Source organism: Lepidochelys olivacea (genome assembly GCF_965140295.1).
Source record: "Lepidochelys olivacea isolate rLepOli2 genome assembly, chromosome: 1".
Taxonomy (NCBI): Eukaryota; Metazoa; Chordata; order Testudines; family Cheloniidae; genus Lepidochelys; species Lepidochelys olivacea.
In genome coordinates, this window is record NC_140411.1 from 251,889,954 (window position 1) to 251,905,737 (window position 15,784).

The window sequence follows — 15,784 nt, forward strand, 5'->3', positions numbered from 1 at the left end:
TAGGTACAGAGGTCAACATATTTGTGTCATGAGTACAGATGTCAGTGGACGCATAATACCAGCCTTGTACCAAATTTAACCCCAGTCCTGCAGTCTGATAAATACAGATGTCAGCGATGGGGACATGGGTGGTCATGCCTACTGGCTGGAGCAGGAGTCAACCTAGTGGTTAGAACAGGAGTCAGTAGCCAGGAATAGGAGCCCAGGATCAGAGCTGGACTCAGAGACCAGAAAACCAGAATCAAGGGTCAGAGCCAAAGTCAGGAATCGGAGTAGAGGGTCAGAGCCAGGTGACCTGGAGTGAGGCATTGCAGGGGCAAGGCTGGGGCCAAGGCAGGAGCAGGGCTGAAAACAAGCAGGTACAGGAGCTAATGCAGCTGTGGGCAAATACTTTGAGCAGCCATTGGACAAATGCTGCTGCTGTGCTTAAGAGCATACCTGTTGGTTCCTTCAGCTAACTGATTCATTTACAAATCCTCTGTTGCTCAGTAGGGAGGTGTAGCTCGCTGGTCCCAGGTTCAGCTGCGAACCCTAATTCCTGACAGCTCGCCTGGGACCAGTGAAAAGTTCCTAGTATATCTACCATATGGATATTCTCTTCTGGTTCCCAGGATGGGTCTTCCAGACCATAACCTTCCCAATAACCAAGTATTAGACTTTCCCTCAAACTCACTTGGAGTCAGGGATTTTTTGAACTACATACTCATCTTGCCCCTTGATGGATATGGGTGTGGGCAGGGGATTGGACAGGCAGGGAACAGGTTCTCTGTGCGTGGCTTGAGAAGGGAGGTATGGAACATGGATTAATTTCCAGTGACTTGGTAAGCTGTAGCTTGAAAGAGACCAAGTTGTTCTGTTCTATGATCATGAAGAGCCCTATGCATCAGTGATCCAGTTTAGCTGAGGGGTGGATGGATTTAAGGTTCTGGAATGGACACCCAGATCTTGTCTCCTATTGCAAGGTTGGGAACGTCTGGATGGCCCTCGTTGGCATGGCATTTATAGGCTTCCTTAGAGGTGCTTAGGTGCTCTTGGAGCTCTTGTTGTATCTGATGCAGATGGGTGACCAGGTCCACTGCTGTGGATACCAGGGAGACTGTGGGCATGGAAGCGAGGATGGAATCTGTAACTAGCATAAAACAGGTTTTGCTGAGTGGAGGCATGGGTGGAAATGTTATAAACGAACTCTGTGTATGGTAACAAGGGAAGACAATCGTAGTGTTGGTAATTTAAGCATCAGTGGAATCATTTTTCCAAGATCTGGTTAACATGTTCTGTCTGCCCATTGGGGTGAGGGTGATATAAGGGACTCCACACCAAGGATCTTGAAGAAAACCAGGAAAAAATTGTGGAGCTTGGACTTACACGACACCAGAGGGCAAACCATGAAATCAGAAAACAGTTTCCAAGAAGAAGCTAGGGCGAGAAGGAATGAAATGCTCCATCTTGGTTAGAAGATCAACCACAACCAATATCACCTTGCACCCATAGTAATTCTAGTATAAAGTTCAGTGATACAGTGGACCAGGGTTGTGGCAGAATGGGCAAGAGCTGGAAGAGTTTGAGTGGCTTGGAGCATGGCTTCTTGGTCCAGGAGTAAAGAGTGCAGGAGTTTATGTAATTCTGGACATCAATGCATTGGCCTGGCCACAAGAAGCTTCATGAAATAAGGTTCAGGGTTTTAGCTTGGTCAAAGTAGCTGGTGAGTGGTGTATCGTGACATAATTTTAGAATTAAGAGGATAAAGTGTCCTTCTGGAACATAGACCTGTTCCTTGTAACCGACTGTCCCGTCCCTCAGTTGAAATTCTGAGTTGGTGGGGAAACAGTGGTATTTAAGATCTGACAGAGGTGGGTGCCAAACAGGTCATGAGACAAGAGAGATTGGATGGAGGACATCAGGCTACTGTCCACAATACCACTAATAAAATTAGATGATTTAAGGACCATGGAAGGGGGTTCTGAGTCCGTTACGAGGTATTCATCTTCGCAGGATAGGGCATACACCTTCCCATTTCTTACCCTTGAGCAGTAGAACACCACGAAGTTAAACCTGGAAAAGAATAGGAATCAGCAAATCTAGTGTTGGTTAAGGCACCTAGCCATGGCAGAGGAATTCCAAGTTCTTGTGGTCTGTAAGAACCTACACCAGAAACTCAGCTCCTTACAGGAGATGGTGCCATTCCTTAAAGGCTGTCTTGATTGCTAGTAGTTCTCTATCCCAGATATTGTGGTTCTTTTCTTCTGGGGTTAGTTTACAGGAGTAGAAAACATGAGGATGAAGTTGATTATACATGCCCCTTTGCTCAGATAGTTTGTCTCCAATGGCAAAGTTGGATGCGCTGGTTTCTACTATAAATGGACCAGGTGGAGTTGGAGTGGACCAGGATGGGTGCTGATGTAAAAGCCCTCTTCAAGTGGTCAAAGATGAGTTGAGCCTTTGGGGACCAGAAGGACTGAGCTCCTTTCCAGAAGAGTGCCATCAGCGGAGCTATCAGAAAAGTTTCAAATGTACTTCTAGTAAAGGCTGGCAAAGCCTCAGAACTGCTGCACCCCACCATGTGTCCCTTGGTCTGTCCAGTTAGAGATAGTGGATACCTTGCAGGGCCATGGTTAGTTCCCCATGGGAAATAATATTACCTAGGAACTCGATCATATTCTGATCAAATTCACGCTTTTCTAATTTTTCATAGAGATGATTCAGATGAAGCCTCTCCATGACGTGGCACGCATGTTGATCATGAAGAGTCTGGTCTTCAGAAAACATGAGGCTATCATTGAGTTATACAACAAGAAACTGATACAGCACCTCTATATTTATATCATTGATAAAATGTTGGAAGGTCACTGGGGCATTGCACAGTATGAAGGGCATTACCAGATATTCCAGTGTCCATACTGGGTGTGAAAGGCAGCATTCCACTCATCCCCTTCTGAAACCAGAACCAGGTTTTAGTCTCCATGGAGGTCTAGTTTGGTAAAAACCCTGGCAGAGCGAAGTTGCTCAAAGTATTTGTTGATAAGCAACAGGGAGTACTGATTCTGGATGGTTATTTTATTCAACGCCCAGTTGTCCGCACAGTACCACAGAGAGTCATCTTTCTTGGCCACAAAAAAAAGATGGGACATAGAAGGACAGATGATCCCCTTTTCCAGGTTCCCTCAGAGATAGACTCTGAGTGTCTGTAGTTCTGGTTCAGCAAGAGAGTAGACACACCCAAAGGGAGCCTCGGCTCTGGGCTGAAGGTTTATAGGACAATCATAGCACCAACGAGAAGGCAGGACATCAGCCTTCTTGCTGTTGGGGCCAGCAGGGACACCTTCAAGCTGGGTCCCCCTGTTCCAAAGTCTTTAGGGTGGGGCTGGACTCACTCAGAGGGAGAAACTCTAATCTACAACTGGGCTCAGGAAAGCAGGACTGCTGGAAGTACAGGGAATTAAAATGCACCATGCTTGATCCCCAAATGATGTGGGGATTGTGTGTCACAAGCCATGTTATGCTAAGAATGATTGGAAAGTGTGGGAAATGTACCAAACCAAACTGAAAGGACTTATGATGACCCTGATGGGTGGTGACCTCCAAGGGTGACCTCCTGTGTGACTGGGCCTAAACGTAGGGGAGAACTGTTGATGGTCTCCATGCAGTCATGGCCTTATGCAGTGTCAGAATCTTGTGTTTTAGGGAAAATTCTAGGTCCATAAAATTCCTGGAGGCACCAGTGATTCCAGGCTGAGCTCTGTCATTGGGGATGTCATAGACAGAGCAGGAGCTGAAGGTGTGTTGAGCATTGATTAGATGCCATCAAGGTGCCTGAGGACCACTGTAGGAGCCATGAATGGGAGCAAAGGGGAAGTGCTAGCCTCACCCAGATCCCTCTACTGGTGCTGGAACCTGGCATTTTCTCTACCATCCCTTTGCCATACAACTCAAGGCAAAGTGTCTTGGTCCTCTGCAGTAGAGGCATAGCCCTGATGTCCCATGTTGATCTTTCTCTGCATCAGAGAGATGGAGTCAGGCTGTGTCCAGTTGCATGGACTCAGGCTGTGGGTGGGTATGGAAGGTTTTCTGACCGATGCCAAGGAGCCACTTCTTTTCTTGTTGGCATGCCCACAGGCAGTTGTCTATCTTAATGCGAAAAAGGCATCCAAGTTGGTCGGAGCTTCCGCGCACACAAGCTTGCCTTTGATCTTGTTGTTCAGATGGAGCCAGAAATGGTAGCACTGTGCAGCTTTGTACCACTTGGTGTCCGTCACCAGGTGCTGAAACTCCGTAGCTGATTGGTTGGCATCCCAGTCTCAGGGTCTGGAGCATAGCTTGTGCCATGAATGTTCAATTTGAGTCATCAAAATTATTTCCATGACGTAGACAGAATTCTTGAATTGGCCCAAAAAAGGGCTGTATTTTTCCCATAGTGGAGAGGCCCAGACCTGCACCTCCCTGGTCAGCAAACTGATGATGAGCCCCACTCTGGACCAATCCATGGGGTAAATTCGCAGGCATAATAGAAACAGGAGCCGACAATGGTTCAGGAAGTCACAGAACTTTCCATGGTGTCCATCAAACTTGCCTGGTAAATGAATCTTCAATTTTTTAAGGTCCTTGTGCCAGGCTTGAGTATGTAAAGGCAGTGTCTGCTCCTGCATAGTGCTAATCTGGGTTTATAAATTCTGCAAGGCAGCGACCAACACCAACAAAGGGATGTTAGTTTCTGTGGCATCCATCCTGGAAGAGGAAGCTACCCCAATTTTGGTTTTGGGCTGCGCAAACTGTCAGAGACCAGAATGTGGGTGGTCATACCTAGTAATTAGAGCAGGAGTCCAGCCTAGTGAAGGACCTGGAGTCAGTAGTCTGGAATAGGAACCTAGAGTCAAAAGTCAGGAATTGGAGCTGAAGGCCAGAGCTGGGTTACCTGAATTGAGGCAAGGCAGGAGCAGGGCTGGGGCCAAGCCAGGAGCAGGAACTAATGCAGCTGTGGGCGAATGCGTTGAGCAGCCATTGGCCTAATGCTGCTCCTATGTTTAAGAGCACACCGTTGGTTCCTTCAGGCAGTCTGGCCAATCAGGTAATTCTCTTGCAAGCCAAGTGTGATTCAGCTACAAGTCCTCTGTTGCTCACTAGGGAGGTGAAGCTAGTCTGTCCCAGGCTCAGCTGCAAGCACTAATTCCTGACAACAGGTGTGCCCTTATGCCGATGACTTCAGTGAGGTTCTGTGTGTGTCCCTGTTACCAGAAACAATTGCAGAATTGTGGTCTACATCCAAAGAATAAAGGCCTCTTTTATAACTATAGAATTTATACACTACACTGTGATCTCAGTTATGTAGGTGTAAATCACAAGTGACTTCACTGAAGTCAATGAAGTTACAGCAGTATGAGAAACTGGTTTATGTGAGATCAGAATCAAGCCTTATTATACTACTGTATTTTCAAATATTTTTTTCCTTAGGATGTAAAATTTCCCACAGATTGATGATATTGGACATCCCAAAAAAGAACCTTGGATTCAAACTTCTCCAAAATACAGGAGAAGTTTGGATCAGGATCTGAATTTCATAGTTAGCCATCCGTCTATAAGAGACAAAACCAGAACCCTTGATTTAGTTACCTCATGTTCTGTGAAAAAGTTTGAATCCAGAACTAACCTCAGGTTAGGTTTGAATCCAGAACCCAGCTCCGGTCCATCCTTAAGTGAATCAAAACTTTGATTTAAATCTTCAAATCTTAACCAAAACTTTTCTAATCTCACCATAGATTTAATACCCACTTGTCCCTTTCTTTTCTAGTGCACTGAAGTCTCATTAACTATACTACATAAAAAAATTATTTTTTTACTACTGTTAGGGAGATTAAACAAGAGGAAGAGCCAGATATAGATGTGTGGGAGCTCCTGAAGAATGCTAATCCCAATGAATATGAGAAGATTGCATTTCAGTATGGTATCACTGATCTGAGAGGCATGTTAAAACGTCTGAAACGCATGCGCAGAGAAGAGAAGAAGAGTGCAGGTATGACTTCTTGCGAGAGAGGGTGAGGCAAAGTCTGTGAAATATATGGGGACAAGCTCTAACCTGATTTACACACAGTGAAACCCCACTCAAGTTGTACAGGGAGTAAACCAGAGGCAGGTTTTGGTTCACAGTGCTTAACATAAAAGCCACATACCATTCGGTATTTATCACTAATGTCCTGTGTGCCAAATTGCGGTTCTTAATTGAGCACAACTCCCATTGACTTGCAAGGGAGTTTTGCTTGGTTAAGGACTGCGTAATTTAGACTCTATGTTAGGAGTAACACTTTAGTATTCCTCAACTTTAATAATCTAAACATCTTATTTGCTCTTCGTCATTTATTTTTGTACTTAATTTTGAAACTTCGCTCAGCTTCACTGAGATCCTGGCTAGTGCGCAAACATTCCTTTGGGTGCAGGGGTAGGCTGATTCAGGACTGTCCTTCCCCACCCAAGATGCTTAGTAATGCAAATAGTGCAACATATGTACATTCACACAATTCTGTCCAAGGTAACTGTCTGGCAGGTGCTTGTATACCGGGGCACTTCTCAGGTTAATTCCAGATACTTGTGTTGCTCCATTGGTTCCTCAGAGAATTCCCCTTGTGTCAAAGATGTCTCTCTCCCAGAACACAGGTCAGGAAGCATTCCCAGAGAAAAGGGAGCATGGCCAAGGCCTTATTGTATCCCAGTGATCCCTATCTATTGGATCAGTCCACTGGGGCCACTGGCAGATGGATGTAAGTTAGAGCAGTCTTTAAAGTGCTCTAACTTATGCCAGAGACTGGAGAAACCCCTGGCCAGTAACAGTATTGAGGGACCATAAAGATGATATAAGGGCCACCTTTGCTCAATCTCTTTGGTTCTGCATTGAGCACAGTTTGGCCACACCAGATATTCTAGGCCAATAAATCCAGAAATAATGTACATTTATTTAACTATGTCGAGTACTACCAGAAGTAAAATAAATGGTTCTGCTGCTTCAGTCTTGCTTGGAAATTTAAAATTATCTACTGTCATTTACACAATCAGAGATCCATTTTTTTTCCTTGGCTGTTAAAAGCAATTGGATTTAAACTGTCCCTTCATACTATAATATGGTTCAACTCTTCTAACATACAAACTCATAATGAATGTTATAGAAAAGGTCATTCTCTCACTCCTATTTACCTTTTCATACAACATAAACAAGGGGACAGTCCATGTAAATGAAGAGCAACATATTTACAATTAATAAAAAGAAATACTTATGGTATTTTTTTAAAGATAGCATTTAATTAATTTGTAGAATTTATTGCCAAAAGATATTATTGAAGTGATGAACTTAGTGTGATTCAAAAAGGGATTAAGCATATGTCTGAATAAACTTGCTCTAAACTGGCACAAAAATTTACATACAACATCAAATCTCTGCTTCTGGATAGAAGTCAGCCACCAAATTCCTGAGGTCAGGGAGAAGTTACCCATCTCCATCACCATAGCCATGTTATTGCACAATTGACTTTTATGGGTACTGTTTCTCATCTGATGAAGCATCTGGCACTGGCCAGTGTTGAAGGAGAGAGTATTGGACTAAATGGGCCTTTGATCTGTACCAGTATGGCAGTTCCTCTGTTCGGTGGAACTCTATCTAAAGGGGGAGAGGCAGGGGGAGCCATGCAGGGAGAATCTTCAGCTCCCCTCCCAGTCCTGGTGCAGGAGCAGTGCTGGGAATCAAAGCAGGAACTGCAGAGTTGGCAGGAACAGCTTCACCCCAGCTACACATAAGGACATTTGAATCTTTTAGCAGGAAGAATGGGAAAGGAATACAAACTGCTCCAAGGGGTGAAGGACCAGGATGTCCCTCAGCACCTGCAGCAACTCTGATTAGCTGCCTTTTCTATTCTCCCACTCTCTGGGGAGAGGCTGCCTAACCAATGAGGTTTTTTCTGCTGCTGGGGTTTTCCTTGCAGACCTGTAGGAGAGTCTGAAAACCTATAGACCTTGGGGAAAATCTTTAGCTTTGGCAGATCTGTAGAGACCTTTCTTCTCACCCCCCACTAATTGCACTATAAACTGAGTATCAGTTTCAGGGTAACTGCACCTGTATCCCCACCTCCATGGTCCACTCCAGGAGATCCCAGTCAAGTTTCAGGTGTTCAGCTGCCACCTGTCTCTGGGAAGGAACCCTGCTGCCACTCCCTTCTGAGAGGGGGTTTTAAGGTTGCACAACTTCCTGCCTTACTCTGTGATATTCCCAGCAAGCCAGTTTGCCTTACAGTCAGTGCCTGTGCATTGTTTTTTCTCTCTGTGGGCTATGAACAATGTATAGAAAACAATTACAAGTTACCACACAGCTCTTGCTAAGCAAGCACATTTATTCTTAAGGTAAAAGCATTACAGAGAAAACATAAAAAACAATGGAAGTTCCTATGCGTATGCTAAAAGCTTATCAGAGGTTACCCATCAGTTTTATGAGGCCCTAGTAAGCCAAAGTCTCTCCAATCCTTTTGCAAGGGAGAAGCCACCCTTTCCCCCTTAAAAAGAAGGTCCTGAGTCAGCTTAAACACACGGCTTTTAAGCCAAAATGTTTGTTTTCTTTGTTTTCATAGTCTCTAGAAACTCAGTTTGAACTGGAATATGTAAACCTCCCCAAGGGAAGATACCTTTCTGGAGGTGTTTACAACATGAGTGATTTACCTTACTCACCCCCTCCCGCATACATACACAGTTCTAGTTCCTGAAGGAGCTGTGGTAACCCTCCCTCCTGGAGTAGAAACACAATCATACATATAATCCCTGACCCACAGTGATACATAAATTTAATACAATCTGCTCCCCCCAAAGATACTGCATGAGGTTGCAATTGCTGTCACACCGAGACTGACTACACTGAAATTAGTTATGAACAATTTATCTGTGGGAACATTTTCTTCACTTTCAATCCACTGGGGACATGTTCCTCTGAGTCTCACTTCTGCGCCTGAATATAAATAAAAACCCAAAGTGAAATTCTCTTGAAACCTCTAGGCTTTACCTAGCCTTATGTTTAAATGAAGTGAAACCATACATTTTATATGATTTTTATACAAAGCCACAAATTGGCCCAAAATTATAACTCAGACCAGGTTTTGCTTAAGCAGATTTGCAAACCTGAATGAATCCTTTGGCAAACCTCATTAGAGTTTTGAGCTTGTAATGAAATTTGAAACTGGACTACTTTTGCCTGGTTTCAGGTATTTTTATAATGCTTTGCACAGTTCCACTATAAAAGGAACTGCAGTTTGCATATTCCAATCCGTTGAAACAATTTGGGACTTTCATTCACTCTTAGGCAAACCACAAAGTGCTCACTCTGACAACACGAAATTCAGTGGGAATTTTACCTAAGTAAGGACTTCAGGGTTGGCCTAAGTAGCAATAACAACAACAACAGAGAGTTCCATCGTAGTTAAGTTCATTATAAATGGTTCCATGTTATGTACTGTATCAGTCCCAGTTGGGTTTTGCATTATGCAATGTCCTTATAACATGCAAATTTTCATTTGTTTCTCCTCTTCTTTTCATACACCCTGCAACAGCTTTTTCCAAAATTCTGGATCCTGCATATCAGGTGGATAAAGGAGGTAAAGTAAGGTTTGTGGTGGAGTTGGCAGATCCAACGGTAGAGCTCAAGTGGTATAAAAATGGCCAAGAAATACGACCAAGTACAAAGTAAGTGATTTTTACTAAACACGTCAAATAAATTCCACACACTTTCTTGCTGAACTAACACATTGCATCTTCCCTTAACGCTGGATTTGTTTTGTGTAGATTTACCCCTCTTGGTGACCAAGCTCACACCAACTTCTTTTGCAGACTGTTTATCATAATCAAACTACATATAAGTTATATGCACGCTGTAAAGGTGCCAGTGAACTACAGTTCAAAGAACAATCCACAGTATGCTTCAGTATTAATATAGAGTGTTCTCTGCATCCCCAGGAATAGAGAGGAATGTAAAATATATTCCCACAACAAAACATACTGAACTATACTCTGCCCTCTAATCTGTAAGGGATTGGGAAATGGTATGGTCAGAATTACTCTATAGCGGTTCTGCAGCGTGACTTGAAGGAGCGATGGCTGGCTTTATATACCAGACCATGCGTCATGTCACCGGGAGGGTGGAGAGGAGTCTATAAATTAGGGGAGTGGTGGTTGGGAAGATAGGGGAGGGAGCAGGTATGGCCAATGCTCCTTGAATCAATTATCGCTTATGCTAAGGTCAGCACCACTTATTATCTATCAATGGATAAGGTCAAGGTGACCCTGCTCTCAGGAACAGCAAAATGTACTCAACTCAAAATCCCAGTACACTGCTTGCATTAGCCTGCCAAGAACATCCTTACCAGCAAGGCCCCTGTACAGAGGACTCAGTGAGTAGCTTTCCCTTCTCAGTATTAGCCGGTGCAGGATTTGGCCCAGTATTAAATGACCGCCATCATGCAGAAAGTCTAGGCGTTTTTTCTTTAATCCCTTAATCTGCCTTGACCAATTCAGGGTTCCACCACAGGCTGATTTGTGGACACCCATCCTGCAGATGCTGAACTGAAACCACCAACTCATTTCACACAGGCTGCAGAACCTCTGTCAAATGCTAATAAGTTTTGGTCATTACTGAGGTGAAGCAAATCTGAACCAGTGACATAAAGGTGAAATGCTCCATATCCTGTTACAACTCCCCTGAGCCATCTGGCCTACCGATAATGGTAACTTCTTCACCTCAGCTGTTATTGTACCTCAAAAACCTGTTAAGAGTGTCAGAATGAAGCCTAGGCTCCTGTTACTGGTTATTTTTACTTTTACTGGTCTAGGACTTCAGATACCCACTTTGTTCTGCTATCTTCAAGAGCCAGTTTACAATTATTTTTCCAAATAATTGTGGCTGGGATTTTCAAATGAGCCAAAGGAGTTAGGTGCCAAACAAGCCTATAGCTTTTCTTGCTACTGGATATTTACTACCACATCTCCATCCTTGTTAAGGCTGGAGAAGACCTGTCAGGCCACCCACTCCAAAGCCATGCACAAAACAGGCTTTCCCCCCACAATAATCCCTTGAACGTTTTGTAGTTAAAAGGAGAACAAAAGAGACCAAGTTTTTCTAACTCTGGGTTGCTCTGTGCAAATTCAAACAGGTACATTTTTGAGCACAAAGGTAACCAGCGAATTTTGTTCATCAATAACTGCACAATGGCAGATGACGCCCGCTATCATGTGACGACTGGTGATGAGAAATGCTCCACAGAACTGTTTGTAAGAGGTAGCGTACATCATCTTGCTTTTTAGTTTTAATACAGCAGGCCAGATCCTTAACTGTTGTAAATCAGCATGGCTCAATCTATTGGAACAATGGTGATTTACATCAGGTGAGGCTCTGGCCCAGGGTGTGTCGGTATGTCCTATCCTCCCCATCCCCTACGATCTCTCTCTATCTCTTTGACAACCTTACTGATTCTTCTTTCCTCCACCTCTTAGTGTTTTAGTGGTAACTTCAGCGCATAGAAGTTTTGTGAAGCTGTGATCCTCTGTAGATTGCAACCTATTTTGGGGATCCACTGACTACAGTGTTAGCCTTCCTAGCAGCACAGAGATTTGATGATACTCAATAGACTCAAGCCAACTGAACTTTTGAAAATCATCACAAACCAATCTTTCCAGCTGTAGATTTAGGCCACTGACCTTCAGAGAAAACTCTACTTTCTCTCAAGAGCATGGATTGGTGGCTGGCTCTCCAAGTCTCCCTGCATTTGTGCTGTTAAAATTCTTATTGGAATCACTGATGGTGCTAATGGTGCACAAGCAGGGAACTGAATAAAAGGCAAGCCTTTTGGTTAAAGCTGCATTAGAAAATTGAAGGGAAACTCCTGTTTGTAGGAAGAAAAATTACAGGAAAAGAAAAGCCATTTCATATATATCAAAAAGTAATTTAAAACAATAGTGACTAAAAACCCTATCAAATAGTTGTCTGTGTCCTTTTAAATTAATGTAGTACAAGGGATGTATTCGTTCTTGCTTATTAAGTTGACTTGAGTTTTAACAAGCAGGGATGCATCTAGCCTATGAAGATTCAATACTATGCCATTTCCATCACAGCGTATGATGAGAACATTGTACTCTGGGGGATGGAGGGCTTCTAGGAAAGTAGGAATGTGGATCGGCACTTAATCCATTTAGGTTAACACACTGTTTGTAAAATGGATTAAGAGGTAGGTTTTTCTTTTAACTGACTCCAGATCTTGCAATAACTATACCTGCTATTTGTACATGGGCCATCTTCTTACTGATTTCAAGTAGAAAAAAGCTGAAGTCTTAGCCAATATCTTAAGAAGATGATTGACATTAGAATTTTTAAAATATAATTATTTTCTGTACTGTTACAATACATTTTTTCTATTTTGTTTAGTTCTGTTTCCGAAACATAAAACCATATTTTTTTCTCATCATAGAGCCCCCAGTGGTGGTGACCAAGGCCCTGGAAGACCTGAATACCTATGTTGGTGAAAGAGTAGAATTATCCTGTGAAGTATCTGAAGAGGATGCAAATGTGAAATGGTAAACCACTTTCATCCACCTCAGAGTAGATGCTGTTTTCTCCAAGAATGGAAAGTGCAGTGTCTTAAGGACCATTTAATCTTCTGTGTATATAATGTGAAATGTGACTAGAAAAGATCAGAAAATATTGTTTTTAAAAATACTGTGACAGCAATAGTATGTTTTTAGTTTAATGAATTCCTTAATGAATTAAACTAATAATAAGAATTAAACTCCCTGAAAAAGCACAAGAGCAAATCCACACAGACACACCCCTAGAACCCCAAACAGGGGTATTCTATCTGCTACCCAAGATCCATAAACCTGGAAATCCTGGACGCCCCATCATCTCAGGCATTGGCACCCTGACAGCAGGATTGTCTGGCTATGTAGACTCCCTCCTCAGGCCCTATGCTACCAGCACTCCCCGCTATCTTTAGACACCACTGACATCCTGAGGAAACTACAGTCCATCGGTGATCTTCCTGAAAACACCATCCTAGCCACTATGGATATAGAAGCCCTCTACACTAACGTTCCACACAAAGATGGACTACAAGCCGTCAGGAACAGTATCCCCGATAATGTCACGGCAAACCTGGTGGCTGAACTTTGTGACTTTTTCCTCACCCATAACTATTTCACATTTGGGGACAAATCAGCGGCACTGCTATGGGTACCCGCATGGCCCCACAGTATGCCAACATTTTTATGACTGACTTAGAACAACGCTTCCTCAGCTCTCGTCCCCTAATGCCCCTACTCTACTTGCGCTACACTGATGACATCTTCATTATCTGGACCCATGGAAAAGAAGCCATTGAGGAATTCCACCATGATTTCAACAACTTCCCTCCCTCCATCAACCTCAGCCTGGACCAGTCCACACAAGAGATCCACTTCCTGGACACTATGGTGCTAATAAGTGATGGTCACATAAACACCACCCTATACCAGAAACCTACTGACCGCTATACTTACCTACATGCCTCCAGCTTTCATCCAGACCACACCACATGATCCATTGTCTACAGCCAAGCTCTATGATACAACCGCATTTGCTCCAACCCCTCAGACAGAGACAAACACCTACAAGATCTCTGTCAAGCATTCTTACAACTACAATACCCACCTGCTGAAGTGAAGAAACAGATTGACAGAGCCAGAAGAGTACCCAGAAGTCACCTACTACAGGACAGGCCCAACAAAGACACGTTCTTATCAACTGCTGGAAATGGCCCATCTTGATTATCACTACAAAAGGTTTTTTGGTTTTTTTTCCCCCTCTCTCCTGCTGGTAATAGCTCACCTTAACTGATTACTCTCATTATAGCATGTATGCTAACACCCATTGTTTCATAGAATCATAGAATATCAGGGTTGGAAGGGACCTCTGGAGGTCATCTAGTCCAACCCCCTGCCCAGAGCAGGACCAATCCCCAACTAAATCATCCCAGCCAGGGCTTTGTCAAGCCTGACCTTAAAAACTTCTAAGGAAGGGGATTCCACCACCTCCCTAGGTAACACATTCCAGTGTTTCACCACCCTCCTAGTGAAAAAGTTTTTCCTAATATCCAACCTAAATCTCCCCCACTGCAACTTGAGACCATTACTCCTTGTCCTGTCATCTGCTATCACTGAGAATAGTCTAGATCCATCCTCTTTGGATCCACCTTTCAGGTAGTTAAAAGCAGCTAACAAATCCCCCCTCATTCTTCTCTTCTGTAGAACAAACAATCCCAGTTCCCTCAGCCTCTCCTCATAAGTCATGTGTTCCAGACCCCTAATCATTTTTGTTGCCCTTCGCTGGACTCTCTCCAATTTTTCCACATCCTTCTTGTAGTGTGGGGCTCAAAACTGGACACAGTACTCCAGATGAGGCCTCACCAATGTCGAATAGAGGGGAATGATCACGTCCCTCGATCTGCTGTTTCATGTTCTCTGTGTATATAAAATCATCCTAGTGTATTTTCCATTGCATGCATCCGATGAAGTGGGCGGTAACCCACGAAAGCTTATGCTCAAATAAATTTGTTAGTCTCTAAGGTGCACAAGTACTCCTTTTCTTTTTAATGAATTAGTTCATTTAAATCTTTTCTCTTGCCCTATGTTCTACAAAAGCTTCTCTTAATCTCTTCAGGATACTTATTCATGCAGAACTTGCTTGATATAGTATTAGCAATGGTAAATTTCATTAAGGAAGTAATATTTATTATCCTCTATCAGGTTTAAGAATGGTGTGGAGCTGACCAATGAACCTAGATCTCGATACCGACTTAAGGTTGATGGTAAAAAACACATTCTGATCATAGATGAAGCTACAAAAGCAGACAATGCAACCTATTCAGTGATGACAACGGGAGGGCAGTCAGCTGCTAAGCTTGCAGTTGATTGTAAGTACTGTACATCTTTCTATTTGTGCTTGAAATTTTACTCCTGTAACAGAACTAGTACACTATTGCTATTTGCCTATTTCTACGAGTCTACTGGGAAACCTGACCAACATATTTATTTATTTATTATTTGTATTACCGTAGTGCGTAGGAGTCCTAGTCATTGACCAAGACCCCATTGTGCTGTGTGTTTTAGAAACACCGAACAAAAAGACAGTCCTTGTCCCAAGGTGCTTACAATCTAATTATAAGACACCGGACAACAGTTGAAAACAGGCACAAGGAGGAGCATAACGATACAATGAGTATTGCTCATCATGATAGACAGTGATTCCAACTGATTTTTCTCATAGTGATTTTTCTAGTGCTAATCTCCAGGATCAGTGCATTGCATTCTTTTCCTTTGGCTATTATGGGGGTTAACAGACAATTAAGTAGGGCTGGTTGAAAAATTTCAGTCAAAGCATTTTTGATGAAAAATTGGGTTTTTGACAAACTTAAATTTTTCACAGAAAGTGTCTGCTTTTCTCAACATTTTTAACTTTTTCATTAGAAAACCAAAAGGCAATTTTTTTCACCCAAAACCAGAAAAAAAACCAGCGTTTTTTTATGAAGGGTCAACATTTTCCATGGGGAGAATAAACCTTTTCCAACCAGCTCTGTAAGTATGAGTAGTGCTACTAGGAACTAGTTCCCTAATCCCCAACCCTTAGACTTGTCGTCAGAAAAAAGAATAGAAACAATATTGAAAATACGACGTAGAAATACATGCAATTAACCTCCCACACTGGAGTTTTGGCAATATATCTTTAAAAGTGGCTAGAATATACGTT

At 43.0% G+C, this 15,784-nt stretch overlaps 1 protein-coding gene across 1 annotated transcript in view; it reads left to right on the plus strand.

Moving 5' to 3' along the window:
• Nucleotides 1-15,784, plus strand: part of MYBPC1 (myosin binding protein C1) — a gene marked incomplete at its 5' end in the record, with an annotated part of 70,368 nt that overhangs the window by 15,457 nt on the left and 39,127 nt on the right. The window contains 5 exons of the mRNA XM_084631260.1: nt 5,841-6,004; nt 9,567-9,699; nt 11,163-11,287; nt 12,474-12,579; nt 14,785-14,951. Coding sequence (XP_084487386.1) covers nt 5,841-6,004; nt 9,567-9,699; nt 11,163-11,287; nt 12,474-12,579; nt 14,785-14,951 — 695 coding nt within the window. The remainder of the gene's footprint in view (nt 1-5,840; nt 6,005-9,566; nt 9,700-11,162; nt 11,288-12,473; nt 12,580-14,784; nt 14,952-15,784) is intronic.